The sequence below is a fragment of the Podarcis tiliguerta genome (assembly GCF_965153285.1).
Source record: "Podarcis tiliguerta genome assembly, chromosome: 14".
In the NCBI taxonomy this organism is placed as follows: Eukaryota; Metazoa; Chordata; class Lepidosauria; order Squamata; family Lacertidae; genus Podarcis; species Podarcis tiliguerta.
The window spans coordinates 47,306,209-47,324,525 of record NC_139547.1 but is presented as its reverse complement, the minus strand read 5'-3'; the positions used below and the strand labels follow the sequence as shown (position 1 = coordinate 47,324,525).

General features: G+C 49.2%; 2 protein-coding genes across 7 annotated transcripts in view; one reads left to right on the top strand and one right to left on the bottom strand.

Moving 5' to 3' along the window:
* The window catches only part of LOC310664458 (uncharacterized protein), a 541,032-nt gene that overhangs the window by 184,790 nt on the left and 337,925 nt on the right, over nucleotides 1-18,317 (bottom strand). The gene's annotated exons all lie outside the window — the stretch shown is intronic.
* Nucleotides 1-18,317, top strand: part of LLGL1 (LLGL scribble cell polarity complex component 1) — an 84,368-nt gene that overhangs the window by 53,393 nt on the left and 12,658 nt on the right. For 4 of the 6 annotated variants that reach the window (XM_083413361.1, XM_083413359.1, XM_083413363.1 and 1 more), the window contains exons 5-17: nucleotides 832-990; nucleotides 1,751-1,913; nucleotides 2,434-2,569; nucleotides 3,497-3,551; nucleotides 3,775-3,929; nucleotides 5,397-5,614; nucleotides 6,753-6,823; nucleotides 10,943-11,096; nucleotides 12,574-12,678; nucleotides 13,718-14,010; nucleotides 15,521-15,674; nucleotides 16,894-17,047; nucleotides 17,876-18,159. In XM_083413361.1, coding sequence (XP_083269487.1) covers nucleotides 832-990; nucleotides 1,751-1,913; nucleotides 2,434-2,569; nucleotides 3,497-3,551; nucleotides 3,775-3,929; nucleotides 5,397-5,614; nucleotides 6,753-6,823; nucleotides 10,943-11,096; nucleotides 12,574-12,678; nucleotides 13,718-14,010; nucleotides 15,521-15,674; nucleotides 16,894-17,047; nucleotides 17,876-18,159 — 2,101 coding nt within the window. The remainder of the gene's footprint in view (nucleotides 1-831; nucleotides 991-1,750; nucleotides 1,914-2,433; nucleotides 2,570-3,496; nucleotides 3,552-3,774; nucleotides 3,930-5,396; nucleotides 5,615-6,752; nucleotides 6,824-10,942; nucleotides 11,097-12,573; nucleotides 12,679-13,717; nucleotides 14,011-15,520; nucleotides 15,675-16,893; nucleotides 17,048-17,875; nucleotides 18,160-18,317) is intronic. The other 2 variants (XM_083413360.1, XM_083413362.1) reach the window with 1 other exon arrangement.

Genomic DNA, 18,317 nt, shown 5'->3' with positions numbered 1-18,317 from the left:
TTTGGCTCCTGAACACCGCAAACCTGGAAGTGACTGTTCTGGTTTGCGAGCTATTTTTGGAAGCCGAGCGTCCGAAGCGGCTTCTGATTGGCTGCAGGAAGCTCCTGCAGCCAATCAGAAGCCGCGCTTTGGTTTCTGAACGTTTTGGATGTTGAATGGAAGTCAACTTCCAAGGTATGACTGTAGTGGACGACACCATCTAAAAAGCCAAACTCTACCAAAAATCAATAAAAATCTCCCAAAGTCCACCGCAGTCGCTCTCACCAAACATCTTTTTCTCAAACTCCCAACTCTCCACAGGCTTCAAAGGTTGGCGTAAAGGTCGGCTCTTTTCATGCCTCTGTGCCGTTTAAATAGATTTATTTAATTATTTCCTGGCACCGCACAGGAGACAAATGCACGTGAGTGGGGAGATACCTATATAAGCTGCAACACAAATCAGTAGAAGGGTCTCAGGGTAGCTGGATCCCTCCTTAGGGAAAGACTGGGTAAGCAGATGAGTCTTCTGCAGGTGCCTAAATGTCAGCACTGTAAGTGCCTGCCTGTTCTTTCTGGGAACACATTCCCTAAGGGTGCCACCACCCTTAAGGCCCTGGTCTTTGTGGGCGCAAGACAAATCTCGGGGGCAAGCAGCCTTACTGAGAGCACCTCTCCCTAGGATTGAAATGGCAGGGCAGGGGTGTGACGGCGCAAGGCATTCCTGGAGGTAATTTTGGACCTCGCTTCCTTGGCAAATGCCCACGGCGAGAAGGTGTCCCAGAACACCTTGGAAAACCATTGGCCTGGCGATTGAGCAAGGATGGCTCCTGATCGCTCTCTTCTTCCGGACAGCTCCCCTCCCAGCATCACCCGGGTGACGGTCATCTTGCTGCGGTCAAGCTGTGACGTGGCCTACCTCGGCACGGAAGGGGGTGGCATCTACTTCCTGGAACTTCCCGGCTTGACGCTGCAGGAGGACAGGACTCTGTACCAAGACGAAGTCCTGCAAAGGTGAGCTCGCCCCGGCGATGCATCCGAAAGGGTGGGGAGTGCAGTTCTCAGAGTGGAAAAGAAATAGGGGTCTTTCCTAACAACTCTTAGCACCTTTAACAAACTACAGCTCCCAGAATTCCTTGGGGGGAGCTTTGACTGCTTGAAGTGGCATCATAGTGCTTCAAATGTATGGTACGGATGCGGCCTAAGTCGAAGGATGAGACTTCTTACCACACATCAGTGTAATGTACCATGTTCATATGGTGTGGTTGTTGTATTTTTAAAAAGCAATAAAAATATTTGAAAAGAAGGGCTCGATGACTCACAGGGTCCCTCCCATGCCTGAAATTCTATTGATCTTAGAATCATAGAATCATAGAGTTGGAAGAGACCACAAGGGCCATTGAGTCCAACCCCCTGCCAAGCGGGAAACACCATCAGAGCACTCCTGACATATGGTTGTCAAGCCTCTGCTTAAAGACCTCCAAAGAAGGAGACTCCACCACACTCCTTGGCAGCAAATTCCACTGTCGAACAAATCTTACTGTCAGGAAGTTCTTCCTAATGTTTAGGTGGAATCTTCTTTCTTGTAGTTTGGATCCATTGCTCCGTGTCCACTTCTCTGGAGCAGCAGAAAACAACCTTTCTCCCTCCTCTATGTGACATCCTTTTATATATTTGAACATGGCTATCATATCACCCCTTAACCTCCTCTTCTCCAGGCTAAACATGCCCAGCATGATCTGTTGTTCTCTGTCCCTGCCTTTTCATCCTGCAGCGTCCCTGAAGACTACCGATGTGGGAAGGCGCTTGGTCCGGTGGAATCTCTGCAGGAACACCCCAAAGATCCTGCCAAGATCCTGATTGGCTACAGCAGAGGCTTGATGGTTCTTTGGGATGGAAACACGAGGGAAGCTGAGCACCTCTTTCTGGGAAACCAGGTAACTCTTTTTGGAATTTATAAAATATCCCATCTTTCTCTCTCTAAGGAGCTCATGGTGGCATCCGTGCTTCTCCCCAATCTCATTTAATCCCCACCACAACCCTGTGAGGTAGGCTAGAGGCAGTGGCTGGCCCCCAAGGCCATGCCCAGTGAACTTCATGGCCGAGTGGGAGATTTGAACCCGGGTCTCCCAGGTCCCTGGCTAATTAACATTCTATGTCCTTTCAAGTGGGGGAGGGGTAACTGTTTTGTTCTTGTACTTGTTGCGTATTTTGCATTTTTGTTTTGTATTTTTACGCTGTTCTTCATCCGAAGATCTCAGGGTGGCATGCAGATCAAATAAATAAAATATACGAATAATAAAATGCCGTTGACCCGCTCCCCCAACACATTCTATCCCCCACCGCACTGGCCGTTCTGTTGTCCAGAGGCCTATTTGCCCTTCCCTTTTCTCTCTCTCTTTCTGTGTGTGTCCCAAATGCGTCAGGCCTCACGTTTTGGGTTTCCGTCTTTTGCAGCAGCTGGAGAGCCTCGGATGGGAGCGCAGCGGCCAGACGGTTGTGAGTTCTCACAGCGATGGAGGCTACGCCGTGTGGCCGGTGATGGGCGGCTCGCCCAAGACCCTGCAGCCGGCCACCTCCACTATCCCTTACGGTGAGGCTAATGGCTATAGGGCCTCTATCGGCGCTTGGTCCAGGCTCTACATCCAGGGAACTTCAGTGTAAAAAAGGGGGAAACCCTCCTTGATGCACATGTCAAAATCACTTCTCTCCTAACTGTGGTGGAAAAGTGATGAAAGACTGTGACTTGTGCAATTTGATGATTTGCTTTGTTGGGAGCCACCCAGAGTGGCTGGGGCAACCCATTCAGATGGGCGGGATATAAGTTGTTTGTTTGTTGTTGTTGTTGTTGTTGTTGTTGTTGTTGTTGTTAGTATTTCCATTTATCTACCACATTTTATTAAAAGATCTCAGGGTGTACAACATTAGAAACTGGCAGCAGAAGCTGGTCTATTAGGGTAATTGGAAGCGACCCTGAGGGTCATCTAGTCCAACCCCTTGCAATTCAGGAATCTCAACACACGGCCCCCCATCCAGTTTGAAACCATACCAGACCCTGCTTAGCTTTGCAAAGGTGCTAGCGGGTTTATTGCTGCCAGTCCTGGCTGTTAGCTTCCTCTTCCTTAGTCTCAGGTTTGCCATTAAAGAATTCAACAACAGAGGAGGATCAGAGCCAAAAATCAGAACATGCTGGCTCTGGATCCTGGGGCAATGAATCCCACAAGTTCCTCCTACTCCTTTTGCCTGTCCTAAGCCTTACTAGTGTCCTCATATAGGTCCCACATTCTGGTATTGTTTGTGAGGAAGGAGGGGGAAAACACCCCTCGGTATTTTCATTGTTGTTGCTGCTGCTGCTGCTGAGTGTGGCTAGCCCAAAGGGGCTTTGTGAGTGTCATTGGCCTCAAGAAGAGCTTGGAATCGGGGGGTGGGGGGTGGGAAGAAATGTGAGCCAGGTGTTTTTCTTCTGCTTGCATCTTACAAAGCGAGAACGTCACTCCAAAATCTTCCTCTCCCATTCTAGGTCCATTCCCATGCAAAGCTATCAACAAGATTGTCTGGCAGACGTGCGACTCAGGGTAGGTCTCATGTCTGGATTAAGAGTAGATTTTACTCCTTGTTTGGTCACCTCCTGTGCCCTTGGATTTTGCAACCTGTGCAATATTAACGTCCTCCTGGCTTCTTTTAGCCTACGGTGCTTTTCTTTTGCGATGGGTTGACATGGGGGAGGGGGGGGCTCAGAGGACGTTGAAGTTGTGTGGCCTGGTTGCCTGACTGCTGTTTCTAACTCCCGTCCTGTAGGAGCCCCTACATCATCTTCAGTGGCGGGATGCCCAGGGCCAGTTATGGAGACAGGCACTGCGTCACCATCCTGCAAGGACAGACCTTGGTCACCCTTGATTTCACGTCGCGTGTCATCGACTTCTTCACTGTGTGCAACACAGAGGTAGAGGAGGGTAAATACCTTTTGATATTTTCAAACATCTCTCTATCCCGCGAGGATATGTTTAGACAGCAGCAGCCAGTCTGATTTGTTGCATGTGTATATCTCGACTTCCCTCCAAAGAGCTCAAAGGTGACCTGTGTGCTTCTCCCCTCCTCCCCCTGCTTCCCCCTTGTTTTTATCCTCACCACAACAACCCTGTGAGGTAGGTTGGCCCGAGAGACAGTGCCTGGCCCTAGACCACCCAGTGTGCTTCATGGCCCAGTGGGGATCCACGGAGCAATGGATCCAAACTACAAGAAAGAAGATTCCACCTAAACATTAGGAAGAACTTCCTGACAGTAAGAGCTGTTTGACAGTGGAATTTGCTGCCAAGGAGTGTGGTGGAGTCTCCTTCTTTGGAGGTCTTTAAGCAGAGGCTTGACAACCATATGTCAGGAGTGCTCTGATGGTGTTTCCTGCTTGGCAGGGGGTTGGACTCGATGGCCCTTGTGGTCTCTTCCAACTCTATGATTCTATGATTCTATGATTTGAACCCTGGTCTCCCCAGCATCCTAGTCTAGTGCTAATTTACAAATCTGCGGCGCGACCACGTTTGAAGTACGGTGTGCTGTTCTGGTTGCCCCATCTCAAAAAAAGGGCATTGGCGCTTTTAGAGAAAAGATGAGAAACCACCATAGAAGTTTATAAAATGATACAGTGGTACCTTGGGTTACATACGCTTCAGGTTACAGACTCCGCTAACCCAGAAATAGTGCTTCAGGTTAAGAACTTTGCTTCAGGATAAGAACAGAAATCGTGCTCCAGCGGCCCGGCGGCAGCAGGAGGCCCCATTAGCTAAAGTGGTGCTTCAGTTTAAGAACGGACCTCCGGAACGAATTAAGTACTTAACCCGAGGTACCACTGTACGTGACCCGGAAAAAGTGGGCAGAGAAAAAAGTGTTTTCCCTTCTTCTTACAATACTAGAATTTGGGGACTCCCCGTGAAGCTGAATGTTGGCAGATTCAGGAAACATGAAAGAAAGGACTCCTTCACTCAGCATGTGGTTAAACTGCGGAACTCTCTCCCACTGGAGGCAGCCGCCGACTTGGATGGCTTTAGAAACAGGACTAGACAAATTCATGGCTTATTAGCCAGGATGGCTCTGCTCTGTCTTCACTGTCGGAGGCAGCAATGCTGGAAACCACAGGAGGAGAGAGAAAGCTGTTGTCCTCCCTTTCTGCTTGTAGGGTTTCCCAGTGATCCACTGTGAGAACAGGATTCTGGACTAGATAGACCATTGGCCAGATCCAGCAGGCTCTTCTTAAGTTCTTAACCACTGCACCACACAGACAAGAACTCCATCGTTCTCTCCCTCTCTGTTTCCTCCATCTCTGCCTCTGTTCCTGAGTGGTCCTCTCTCCTTTCCTCCTCGGTCCTCCCCAAAGTCGATCTGTCCTGGCGCATCTTAACAGGGGCTTTCCTCTCTCTCCCTTCCAGAGTTCGACAACCCAACCGCCTTGGTGGTCCTGGTGGAGGAGGAGCTGGTGGTCATTGACCTTCAGACACCCGGCTGGCCCACCATTCCTGCCCCGTACCTGGCCCCGCTCCACTCCTCAGCCATCACCTGCTCCTACCACATCTCCAACATCCCCCTGAAGCTGTGGGAGAGGATCATCAGCGCAGGAGAAGACCAGAGCCCTCGCCTCTCCTTTGTGGTGAGTTGGCACAGGGACATCCCTCTTTAGGGAAGCTTTTAATGTTCAACAGACTACTGTATTTTAATACTTTGTTGGAAGCCACCCGGAGTGGCTGGGGAAATCCAGCCAGATGGGTGAGGTATAAATAATAAATAATAATAATAATAATAATAATAATAATAATAATAATTATCTGCCTCGCTCCCTTTGACCCTCTTGCATCATGGCCAGAGGGGGGTCTCGCTTCCTTTGATGACCCCCTCCCCAAAAACAAACATGGAGCTGTGCCTAAAGGTAAAGGGACCCCTGACCATTAGGTCCAGTCATGGCCGACTGTGGGGTGGTGGCGCTCATCTCGCTTTATTGGCCAAGGGAGCCGGCATACAGCTTCTGGGTCATGGCTACTGGAAGGATGCTTGTTTCAAATGCAAATTCAGACTAGGTTGCACCTTGTTTCAGGTGTGAGGAACCTGTGGGCCCCCCCCCCCAATTATCTTGCTTATTTACACCCCACCATTTTCTCCAGCAAGCCCAAGATGGCGCCCATGCTTCTTCCCCTCCTCGTTTAATCCACACAACAACCCCGTGAAGCCAAAAGGCAGTGACTGCTCCGAGGCCACTTATGGTGCTTCCTCACTGAGTGGGGATATGAACCCTGGCCTCCTCCAGGTCCTAGTTTGACCCTCTAACCACTACACCACTCTGCCTCTTGCTGGACCACTATTTCCTTCATCCCAGATCATTGGCCATGCTTGTCTTGGGCTAGTGGTAGTTGGAGCTCAATAGCATCTGGAGGGCCGCCCTTCAGAGGGTTTGGGCGGGCACACTTGTGGAGTTAGGAAAAGGTAAAGGGACCCCTGACCATTAGGTCCAGTTGTGGCCGACTCTGGGGTTGCGGCGCTCATTTTGCTTTATTGGCCGAGGGAGCCGGCATACAGCTTCTGGGTCATGTGGCCAGCATGACTAAGCCGCTTCTGGTGAACCAGAGCAGCGCACTGAAACGCCATTTACCTTACCGCCGGACCTAATGGTCAGGGGTCCCTTTACCTTTACCTTACTACTACTACTACTACTACTAATAATAACAATAATAATAATAATAAAAGGGCCTTTGCACTCTTTGGCCACTGTTCTCTTTGCCCACTCTCTCTCTTAGCAGAACTGGCCCATCAACGGAGGAAGGAGCCTCGCACAGGAACCCACCCAACGGGGGCTTCTCTTGACCGGGTGAGTTGTGTTTTGGTTTCTCCCCAGGCTGTCCTCCTCCCATGTAATGTTGTTTGTGCCGAGTGCGAATTCCACGCATGCAGTACAACTTTTTTTTTTTTTTGCATTGGAAAGCAGAAGGCAGCTGAGGCAGGATGTTGGGGAGCGCCCTTCTTCCAAGGTGGGGGCCCGTCAGGTGGTGTTCAGCTGCCGTCAGCACCTGCCAGTGTGGTGCTGGCGAGAGCTGTGGTCGAGCAGTTTCTGGAGGGTGCCAGCTCTGCAAGATTGGGGAAGGGCCACAACTCGGTCGCTAAACATCTGCCGTGCATACAGGAGGTCCCAGGTTCAGTTCCCAATAGCTTCTCCTGTTAGGGCTGGGAGCGACTCCATCTGAAATCTTGGAGAGGCGCCGCCAGTCAGTGTGTAGACCAGGGTTTCCCAAATTTGGATCTCCAGCTGCTTTGGGACTACAATTCCCATCATCCCTGGCCACTGGTCCTGCTAGCTAGAGATGATGGGAGTTGTAGTCCAACAACAGCTGGAGACCTGAGTTTGAGAAACACTGCCCTACAGCTTTGGGGGCTCCCAGGCCTCATTTGCACTACGCATTTAAATAGAGGGAATGTTAGATCATACTCTTTTTAAAAAATATATAATAAGCAATTCATTTTCATTGCAGTTTATCTGCTTTCAGACCAATTTAAACAGCTTGAGATTTCTTACATTGCTCAGGTCCCCCTGCACTTTGCGTCTTCATTTTATTTGTGATTACATATCACTATTAATAATAGTAAGAAAACACCTAGCGGTTTATGACAGTGATGCACAAAATCATACAGCAAAAACCATGTAAAAATGTTATAGTTTGAAATCAGCTAACCGTAAGGGACAGATGCATTCTTAACTGACGGAACAGAAGAGCTTTCAGCAGTTTTTAAAAGTTGGAATGCAAGGCGCCCCTTGTGTATAAAGCAGTCATAGGCAAACTCGGTCCTCCAGATGTTTTGGGACTACAATTCCCATCATCCCTGACCACTGGTCCTGTTAGCTAGGGATCATGGGAGCTGTAGTCCCAAAACATCTGGAGGGCCAAGTTTGCCTATGCCTGGTATAAAGTATCGTCCGGTTTCTGGAAGCGCAAATTTGGAAGAGTTTCTCTCCCCCCACCCCCCACTCTGTGGTTGAGACCCTTCCCCTTGGATGTAGTGAGAATCCCCGCCCCCCTTTCGCTTCTTTTGCTTTGGCTGCCTCGCAAGAATGCAACAGTTGTCCTTGCTAAGGGCTTCCCCTCTCCTTCTCCTCGCCTTCCTTCCTTCTTGGCAACTCCTGAGCTGCTTGGTGTCAAGCTTTACGTGGTCCAGTCTTCACTTTCCCCCTTGGGGAGCGCAGCCAAGGTTTCGCTAGCCAGAGGCAGCAGATGTTCAGGCCCGAGCGGAGGCTTCAAAGGCAGGGAAGTCGGAGCAAGCCGGCCAGATCCTGGCTCTCAGCCAACCTGCGGTGGTCTCTCTGGGCAGGAAGCGGCCCTTTCAGTTCTCGCATGAGCTGAGAGTTGGTGTCTTTTGGCCACCACACACAAGCCGTTATTCTCTCTGCCCTCCCACCTGCGAAATGGGGATAATTGGTGTGTCCTACCTTACAGGCGAGGGACGCGGGTGGCGCTGTGGGTTAAAGCCTCAGCACCTAGGACTTGCCGATCGAAAGGTCGGCGGTTCGAATCCCCGCAGCGGGGTGCGCTCCCGTCGTTCAGTCCCAGCGCCTGCCAACCTAGCAGTTCGAAAGCACCCTCGGGTGCAAGTAGATAAATAGGGACCGCTTACCAGCGGGAAGGTAAACAACATTTCCGTGTGCTGCGCTGGCTCGCCAGAGCAGCTTCGTCACGCTGGCCACTATAGAGTGAGATGAGCGCACGCTGGCCACTATAGAGTGAGATGAGCGCACAACCCTAGAGTCTGGCAAGATTGGCCTGTACGGGCAGGGGTACCTTTACTTTACCTTACAGGCATGCTTAGAGAGGCCATAATAAACAAAGTGCTTCTTACAACTGAAATGTGCAATGAGTCACTTGTTATGGGTTCTTTTTTCCTGGTTGAGATAGCAGAGTGAGGGGGAGAAGACCAGGGAAATCTATTCCAAAGGGGTGGTTTCTCCTCCCTGTATTTTCCTTCTCCCTCCCAACCGCCGCATTTCCCCTCGTCATGTGGAAGGGACTGTTATAAAGCCCTCCGAGTCGCCGTTGCCAAAACCAATTGCAACCTGATCTCGTTTTCTTAACTCGCTCTCTTTTTCTCTCGCCCGCCAAGGGCAATCTGGTAATATTTGGCATCTGCGCCTCCCGAATTCCTCCAGCGTGCGGAAATAATAAAAAACTGGACTTTTCAGGTTTTGCTTTCGAGGGCAAAGGAAGAAATCAGGGAAGGATCAGATGATTGGGAAAGTGTGTTGGCAAAAAGAGTGTGTCTCCTCTCTGGTCAGGGCAGAGTTTGGTTTCATAGTAGGGGGGTGAGTTAGCAGAGCTGGATATATTAGCTGTAATACTGTCAAGGACAGAGGTGTGAACATATCGGCACCCCTAGATTCTTGCAGCCAGAATATTTTGTGGGGAAATCACTTTCCTTCTGCCAACTGAGGTCATTTGTGCACAAATCTGCAAGACGTGTGGGGTGGATGTGTTGTTGATTCTGAATCACACCTGCTGTCATCCTTGACCACTGTTAATGCTGGCTGGACCTGATGGGAATTGTAGTGCGACGGTATCTGTTGAGCCAAAGGTTAGCCACAATTGGCCCTAGGCATCAGATGAGAGTCTGTAGTCTGTCCCTGCTCAGGAGGAGAAGAGGGTGCAATATATCCCTTGCCATTTGTAAAATAATAATAAAAATGCTTCTGGCAACAGGTTCTGCTAGGTTGTGCTACAATAAGCATGCACACCAGGTGTGTGGGGGGGGAATCTCTGGCCCCACAAGCATTAGTGAGCTTCCACTCCCAGCACGCCACTCCCAGCAAACATGCCCAGGGATGATGGGAGTTGTAGTTCAGCAGCGCCTGGAGGCCGAAAGGTTCCACGCAGCTGGAACAAGTTGCAAGTACTAGTTACAGGTAGGTAGCCGTGTTGGTCTGCCATAGTCGAAACAAAATTAAAAAAAATCTTCCAGTAGCACCTTAGAAACCAACTAAGTTTGTTATTGGTATGAGCTTTTGTGTGCATGCACACTTCTTCAGATATGCACACTTCGTATCTGAAGAAGTGTGCATGCACACGAAAGCTCATACCAACAACAAACTTAGTTGGTCTCTAAGCTGCTCCTGGAAGGAATTTTTTTAATTTGCAAGTATTCCGCCTTGTGGGATATCTTTGGGAGAAGCAAAGGCTAAGGCAGTGGTGTCCAAACCTTTTTCAAAGAGGGCCAGATGTGATGAAGTGAAGGGCCATGAGGGCCGCCCAAGTTGTTGTTTATTTTTAGAGTTGAACTTGTTGAGGTTTTTTTGGCATTTTACCCCAGGAGATGAACTGCCTCAGGGGCTGGATTGAACCGACCGGTGGGCCAGACTGGGCCCCCAAAATGGACTTTGCACATGCCTGGGCTAAGGAGTCGGCCCTACACAAAACCAGAGCGGAGTCCCTAAGGCGGTTGGATGGCGCCTTGTATGCTGCCTCCTTCCAGCAACTCCTGCAGCTAAGCTGGTCCCAAACATATTGCTCTGCTTTCCTTTGGACCCCATCAGCGAGGCTGAGAGGGGGGGAGGCTTGACATCTGGGCTGCCCAGGACCTCCTTACACACTGCCCAAGCTTGCCCACTGGGGAGGTCACTTGGGTGCTGCTAACACAGCGGTTTGACTTCACCTTCGGAGGCGCACTCCATTGCCTCTTGAGACAGATGCCGACAAATTCCTTCCCCGAACCCAAGCTAAGAGAGTCCCAGGTCAGAACACGAGAAGCCTTGGGAGCAGGCCTATCTAGTTTAGCTTCCTGTTCTCACAGGTGCCTCAGCTCCGGGGATTCACCCGTGGCGAGAGGGCTCTTGTGGGGTCTCAGGCCTTGCTTGTGGGTTTCCCAAAACGGGCATCTGGTTGGCCACTGCGAGAACAGGAGGGATATTTTTCACAACTGGCCTTTGCCAAAACAACTTTTCTCTCCACAGTCATGAAGACGGCACAGTCCGGTTCTGGGACGCTTCGGGAGTCTCCCTCAAGCCGCTGTACAAGCTGGGCACGGCCAACATTTTCCAGACGGACTGTGAGCACAACGACAGCCTGAACCAGTCTTGCGAAGAGGACTGGCCGCCCTTCCGGAAGGTAACAACCCCCTCCCTCCAAATGCCTTTAGGTGGGGGGCTCTTTGTTCATTAGGGCAGAGTGACTCCTCTTGCCTCACAGTAGCTCTGTGTCTCTTGAGCTGTGCGGTTCAACAGGTATAGATAGAGATCTTCCCATTGCCTTCCACCCCCATCGTGCAGCCTGGGCACTGAGGTCCAGCTCCAATGACCTTCTGGCGGTTCCCTCCCTGTGAGAAGTGAGGTTACAGGGAACCAGGCAGAGGGCCTTCTCGGTGGTGGCACCCGCCCTGTGGAACGCCCTCCTGTCAGATGTCAAGGAGATAGATAATTATACGAGCTTCGGAAGACATCTGAAGGCAGCCCTGTATTGGGACGTTTTTAATGTTTGATGTTTTAGTCTGCTCTTTTATCTGTTGGGAGCCACCCAGAGGGAGTGGGGCAACCCAGTCAGATGGGCAGGACACAAATAACAACAACAACAACAACATTAACAAAACAAACAAACAACAATTGTTGTTGTTGCCTTGCTTGAGGGAGAAATCTTTGTTTTATGCCTGCAGTCCAATAGCAGGTTACCAATAAGTCCCTCTTCCCAGGGAGTTCTGGGAATTGTAGCTCTTTCAGAGGAATGGGGGGGGTATGCTCCCTTAAGAAACTACAGCTCCCAGGGTTCTTTGGGGGAACTGACGGCTCTTGCAAGTGGTAAGGTACTGCTTTGAATGGAACAGTGCTGATGGAGCCTCAGAGTAGAGAAGCAGCTAGCTCTGTGTTGATTTCTGCTACGTCGGTGCTCCTTATCTTGACTCACTCGTTTCTAAACGAATTCAGCAATGCATCTTTTAAAATCCGTTCTCTTTTCTAAAAAAGATTTGGCTAATGCTTGTCGAATTCTGCCCCCAAGTGGAGGAAGGGAGTCACTGCAGCTTTTGAGCTGGATGGAAACTTTCATAGTCTAAACCTCATCTACGTAAAAGTATATGTTGCATTTAAAAAAAAAATGCAGAACAAACATTTGCATGCTTGCTCATCGAGTGCAAGGCACCTGTCCCACCAGAGGCCCTTTTCGACCCATAGACTGCGGGGAGAGGGGGCAGTGTTTTCAGTATCAACCAGTTTGGGAAACTTTGTTCATGCCGTCTGATGAAACACTGCAGAAAGCAGTGGCGTAGCGTGGGGGGTGCAGGGGGGGCCGGCCGCACCGGGCGCAACATCTGGGGGGGCGCTCGCACTCGCAGCTCTCTGCCCCCTGCTAAAATCCACGGGTTAGGGGGCGCAAATTACTTGCCTTGCCCCGGGTGCTGACAACCCACGCTACGCCACTGGCAGAAAGAGGCCCGTTGTGAGCTTCTCCTCTACTCCCACCATATGAACACACGCTCCAATATATACAGCACTTGACTGCTCTCTTCTTACAGAGAGAATTGTGTGCCTCTGATCTTCATTTCCTTTGCTTCTCTCTCCCCCTGGAAATGAATGCATGAATATTTGTCTTCCAGGTTGGCTGCTTCGACCCTTACAGCGATGACCCCAGGCTGGGGATTCAGAAGATTGCTCTGTGCAAATACACAGCTAAGATGGTGGTGGCTGGCACAGCAGGGCAGGTAACTGGCAAAGGTGTAATTTTTCTGAACCCTGTGATGCAGTCCCTACAAACCTGCCCACACCTGCCTGGCTCAGTAGCTGCAGCTGGTGCTGAAGGCAGTTGCCGGGCAAACGATGAGGGCAGGCGGCCAAACGGCATGTCAGACCTCTACTTAAGCAACCACACTGCCATGCCGGGTTCCAGGTTATTGTGCTGATACAGTGGTAGCTTGGTTCTCAGACCTAATCTGTTCCGGAAGTCCGTTCCCAAACCAATGCTTTCCAAAACCAAGGCGCACTTTCCCATAGAAAGTAATGCAAAATGGATTAATCCGTTCCAGACCTTTAAAAATAACCCCTAAAACTGCAATTTAACATGAATTTTACTATCTAACAAGACCATTGATCCATAAAGTGAAAGCAATAATCAATGTACGGCAATCACACAATCAATCAGTCAGTAGCTGAACTGGGTTCCACACAGTCACAAAAACAAAACAAAAAGAGCCACAAAAACGCAAAATAAATAGGAAAAACAAACAGACCTCAGCATAACACTCAAAAACGGAAGTGTGGCACTCAAATCGGAAGCGTAAAACTCAAAAAGGAGCATGTTTGGCTTCCGCAAAGGGTTCACAAACTGGAACACTTACCTCTGGGTTTGCAGCGTTTGAGTTCCAAGTTGTTTGAGTACCAAGGCGTTTGAGAACCAAGGTACCACTGTCTACACAAAGCCCTGAATTACATGGGTTCAGGATACTTTAAGGGCTTCCTGAGCAGAGGATGGGTGGCCATCCGCCAGGGATTCTTTGCCAGCGATTCCTGCATTGCAGGCGATTGGTCTGCATGAGCTGGGGGGGGGGCGATACGTTCCAGTTCTACAATTCTGCTTCTGCTTAAGGCAGCAGGAGACCTTGATGTGGCAGAAGGGTGGCAGAGTTGGAGAGCTAAGTTAAGATTGTCCATGGAGTGATTCCACGCAGAGGAATGTTGGGAGGACACCAGCAGGGGAACCTCTTGTCCCTGATCCCCATCTTTCTGCCCCCCCCCCCGTGGCAGGTGCTGGTGATGGAGCTCGCCGATGAAAAGTCAGAGCACCTGATTAACGTGGCCGTGGTCGACCTCCTCCAGGACCGCGAGGGCTTCACGTGGAAGGGCCACGACCGCCTGGCCCCCAAGAACGGCTCCCTCGCCTTCGCCCCGGGCTTCCAGCCCTGCGTCCTCGTCCAGTGCATGCCCCCGGCGGCCGTCACGGCCGTCACGCTGCACTCCGAGTGGAACCTGGTGGCTTTCGGGACCAGCCACGGCTTCGGGGTGTACGATTACTACCGGAGGAACTCTGTGCTGGCCAGGTAGGGGGCGGGGGGGGGGGGGCGGCAGGGCGAGTTTTAAGGTGAAAGCACCTTCGTTTGAATCCTCAAGCAATTCGTATCCGGGCTTAATTCAAAGTGCTGGTTTTGTTTTGTTTTTTTATAAGATATTTATTAAGATTTTTATAGTTACAGAAAAAAGGGTAAAAGAAAAAACACAATGAAAAATTTAACAAACAATACATCAAAAATAAGAAAAAAAAGAACAAGAAAAAAGAACAATACATCAAAACAGCATAATAAAAAGAAAAAAACACATCCAAATTCCATATCATTATCTTTCATTTACTTGTTTCCTCGACTTCCTCACACCTCCCTTTTTTGTATTCTAGTTCAAATGCTAATTCGGCAAATCCTTTCCCTCTTTCCCAATTTTTGTTCTATAATTTATCTTAACTCAATCTAACTTTAAATTTTCCGCTTTAGCCCATTAACAATCAGTTTTTACTTAATTCTTTATAACATTTCTGCTAAAACCATATAGCTTCATTCCAGCATTCTTCTAACATTCATTAATTTTGCAGTATTTCTGTAAATATACTTTAATTTTTTTCCAATCTTCTTCCATCGACTCTTCTCCCTGGTTTTTTGAGAGGTCGAAGTGCTGGTTTTGACCCTATAAAGCAGGGGTAGTCAACCTTTTTATACCTACCACCCACTAATGCATTAGATTTTTTTATTTAAATGGGATTTTTAAAATAAAATGCTTCTGGAGGAAAAATCTTTCTAAAGATAGTTTTCTATTTAAGTTACATTATAGTCCAAAGGCCATTCATTGGGAAATAAGGATTTGTTTTAAGTTTTGCATGTGTGCTGAAACTCAGTCTAAGTTTTGTTTTTTTAAAAACCGTTTAACCACATCAGTTAACAAACATGGGTACATATGCTATAATGTTACTGTTTTAGTTAAATTGTTTAAATTGTTATTAATTTCTCCTTCCAATAAAGTACAGCAGAAAAGTTGTCCTAATATAAATAGTTAACTTATTAAACCTCACAATAATGTCATAATTATCCATCTATGTATTTCTAATAGTATAACCAAATCAGAATTTTTTTATATATAGTGATACCTTGGGTTACATACACTTCAGATTATAGACTCCGCTAACCCGGAAATATTACCTCGGGTTAAGAACTTTGCTTCAGGATAAGAACAGAAATCGTGCAGCAGCGGTGCAGCGGCAGCAGGAGGCCCCATTAGCTAAAGTGGTGCTTCAGGTTAAGAACAGTTTCAGATTAAGAACAGACCTCCAGAATGAATTAAGTTCTTAAACCGAGGTACACTGTAACTGTAAAAACTACTCTGAAAATTTATTATTCCAAAAATGAAACCTTCCTCTGCTTGTAAATATTAAGATTATACCAGAAAGAATGAGTCTTTCTGTAAAAAAATTTGATTTAAATCAAGTCTTACTGACTACTGATTTAAATTGTAATTTAAATCGATTTAATTTAAATCAAATCCACCCTGCTGCTGTCTCTCAAACAGGTGCACGTTGCACCCCAATGACTCCCTCGCCATGGAGGGGCCACTTTCTCGGGTGAAGTCCCTGAAGAAGTCTCTCCGGCAGTCCTTCCGCAGGATCCGAAAAAGCAGGGTGTCCGGGAAGAAGAGGGTCAACACCAGCAGCCCCTCGAGCAAGGTGAGTGAACTGGGGCACGTGCCCAGTTAGGAAAGCTGCGGGTTCGAGTTCTGGGTTAAACCCTAACAAAGGTTTAGGAAGGGAGGGAGGGAGGGAGGAAGGAAGGAAGGAAGGGAGAGAGAAGTTGAGGTTTTGGGACTGATGTGTAGACATGGCAGCAGCAAGGGAAGGGAGCCTTTTCGTTTCCCAGTTTCGGGGGAGAGATGCTTCTTGGAAGGGGATGAACCTCAAAAGGCCCTGATTGGAGAAAGGGGAAATGGCTCTGTCTCCCGGTGAAAAGGAGCCTGGCAAAGGTGAAAAATGGAGTGGAGAATATGATGATGATGATGATGATAATTTATTATTTATACCCTGCCCATCTGGCTGGGCTTCCCCAGCCACTCTGTGCGGCTTCCAACAAAATATTAAAATACAGTAATATGTTAAACATTAAAGCTTCCCTAAAGAGGGTTGCCTTCAGATGTCTTCTGAAAGTTTGGTAGTTGTTCTTCTCTTTGACATCTTGTGGGAGGGTGTTCCACAGGGCGGGTGCCACTACCGAGAAGGCCCTCTGCCTTGTTCCCTGTAACTTGGCTTCTCGCAGGGAGGGAACCACCAGAAGGCCCTCAGAGCTGGACCCCAGTGTCCGGGCAGAACGATGGAGGTGGAGACGCTCCTTCAGGTATATAGGACCGAGGCCATTTAGGGCTTTAAAGGTCAGCACCAACACTTTGAATTGTGCTCGGAAATGTACTGGGAACAGCTGCCAGTCAAGGTAGGCAGCATTGGGCTAGATTGGGGGTACCCTTTGCTTGTTGCTGGCCTCTGACTGACTCCCAGTGGCCCCCAGCCAACAAGGCCAGTGGTCAAGGATGAGGCAGAGTCCAGCAGTCTCAAGAGGAGAACAGAATAAAAAGATAAATGGAAGATAAAAATGGGCCAAACCGGGAAATCCTGGAAATAGTTGAGGATGGATGGGGAATGTGATATTGTAGAGCAGGGTGGCGCGGAACTGTTTTGGAAGCATCACTCAAACTTTCTCATCTCTGGCAAAATTAATTTGATTGGAATTAATTTTATAATGAAAGGATTTTTAATGTTTTATCGTTTAACCATTGTTAGCCGCTCTGAGCCCGGCTTCGGCTGGGGAGGGCGTGATATAAATAAAAATTATTATTTTTATTATTATTATTATTATTATTGACACGAATCTGCCTTGCCCCCCTCTTGCCCCCATCAGGTGCAGGAGGCAAATGCCCAGCTGGCTGAGCAGCCCGGCCCCCACGAGGTGGAGATGACCCCCGTCCAGCGGCGGATTGAACCCCGCTCGGCCGACGACTCGTTGTCGGGAGTCGTCCGCTGCCTCTACTTCGCCGATACCTTCCTCCGAGACGGTAAGGAGGAGGAAGAGGTGTAACGTGGGTGGAAAAGGACCAGAGTCTGGGATGGTTGGGACTCTACTGCCCAACAGTCCCAGACACCCATGTCTGGTGGCAAGGGATGGTGGGAGTTGTAGTTTGACAGCGCCTGAAGGGCATCTAGTTGGGAAAGCCTGGCAGCATCAGTCTTGGAATTGGTCACTTGCCAAGTTGAAACCACAGTTTATTCCGCTCTCACTACATTTCGCTAACTCTTAGTTCTATATTTGAGCTTTCATGCGATGCAAAAGCCACTTCTGGAACTATAGCGGAGTCAAGCGCAACTTTGGTGCTCGTTTTCGTGTTACTTGCCTCCAGAAAAAACACAACCATTTGCAAATACAGTGGTACCTCTGGTTAAGAACTTAATTCGTTCCGGAGGTCCGTTCTTACCTGAAACTGTTCTTAACCTGAGGCACTACTTTGGCTAATGGGGCCTCCTGCCGCCGCCGCGCGATTTATGTTCTTATCCTGAAGCAAAGTTCTTAACCCGAGGTCTGGGTTAGTGGAGTCTGTAACCTGAAGCGTTTGTAACCCGACCACTGTAATATGGAAATGAGTGCTAAACTTGTACTATGTACTATAGTTCCACTATTATTACTATTAATAATAATTACATTTCTATACTGCCCCTCACCCAAAGATCACAGAGTGGTTTGCAATACAAAAACTCAAAAATAAGGTTTTTGGCCCTTAGAATCGTAGCACTGAGAGGGACCTGGGAGGTCATCCATCCCAGCCCTCGGCTCAGTGCAGGATGCCTTCTCTCACTGCCTGTCTTCCCCCTCCCCTCTCCCCCTACAGCTGCGCATCATGGGCCCACCATGTGGGCCGGCACAAACTCTGGCTCGGTGTTTGCCTACGCCCTGGAGGTCCCTTCGCAGGAGAAGTTTTCCGAGCGCTCGGTGGAGGCGGTCTTGGGCAAGGAAATCCAGCTCATGCACAGAGCACCCGTGGTGTCGATCGCCGTCTTAGACGGCCGGGGGAACCCTCTGCCGGAACCGTACGAGGTCTCGCGGGACCTGGCCAAAGCCCCCGACATGCAGGGCAGCCATTCAGTGCTCATCGCCTCAGAAGAGCAGTTCAAGGTAATCCTGAGGGAGGGGCAGAATCTCTAGCCGTGTGAGAAAGCTATTTGGTCCAGTGCCGAGGGCCTTCTGGCGGTTCCCTCGCTGCAAGAAGCCAAGTTACAGGGAACCAGGCAGAGGGCCTTCTTGGTAGTGGCACCCGCCCTGTGGAACGCCCT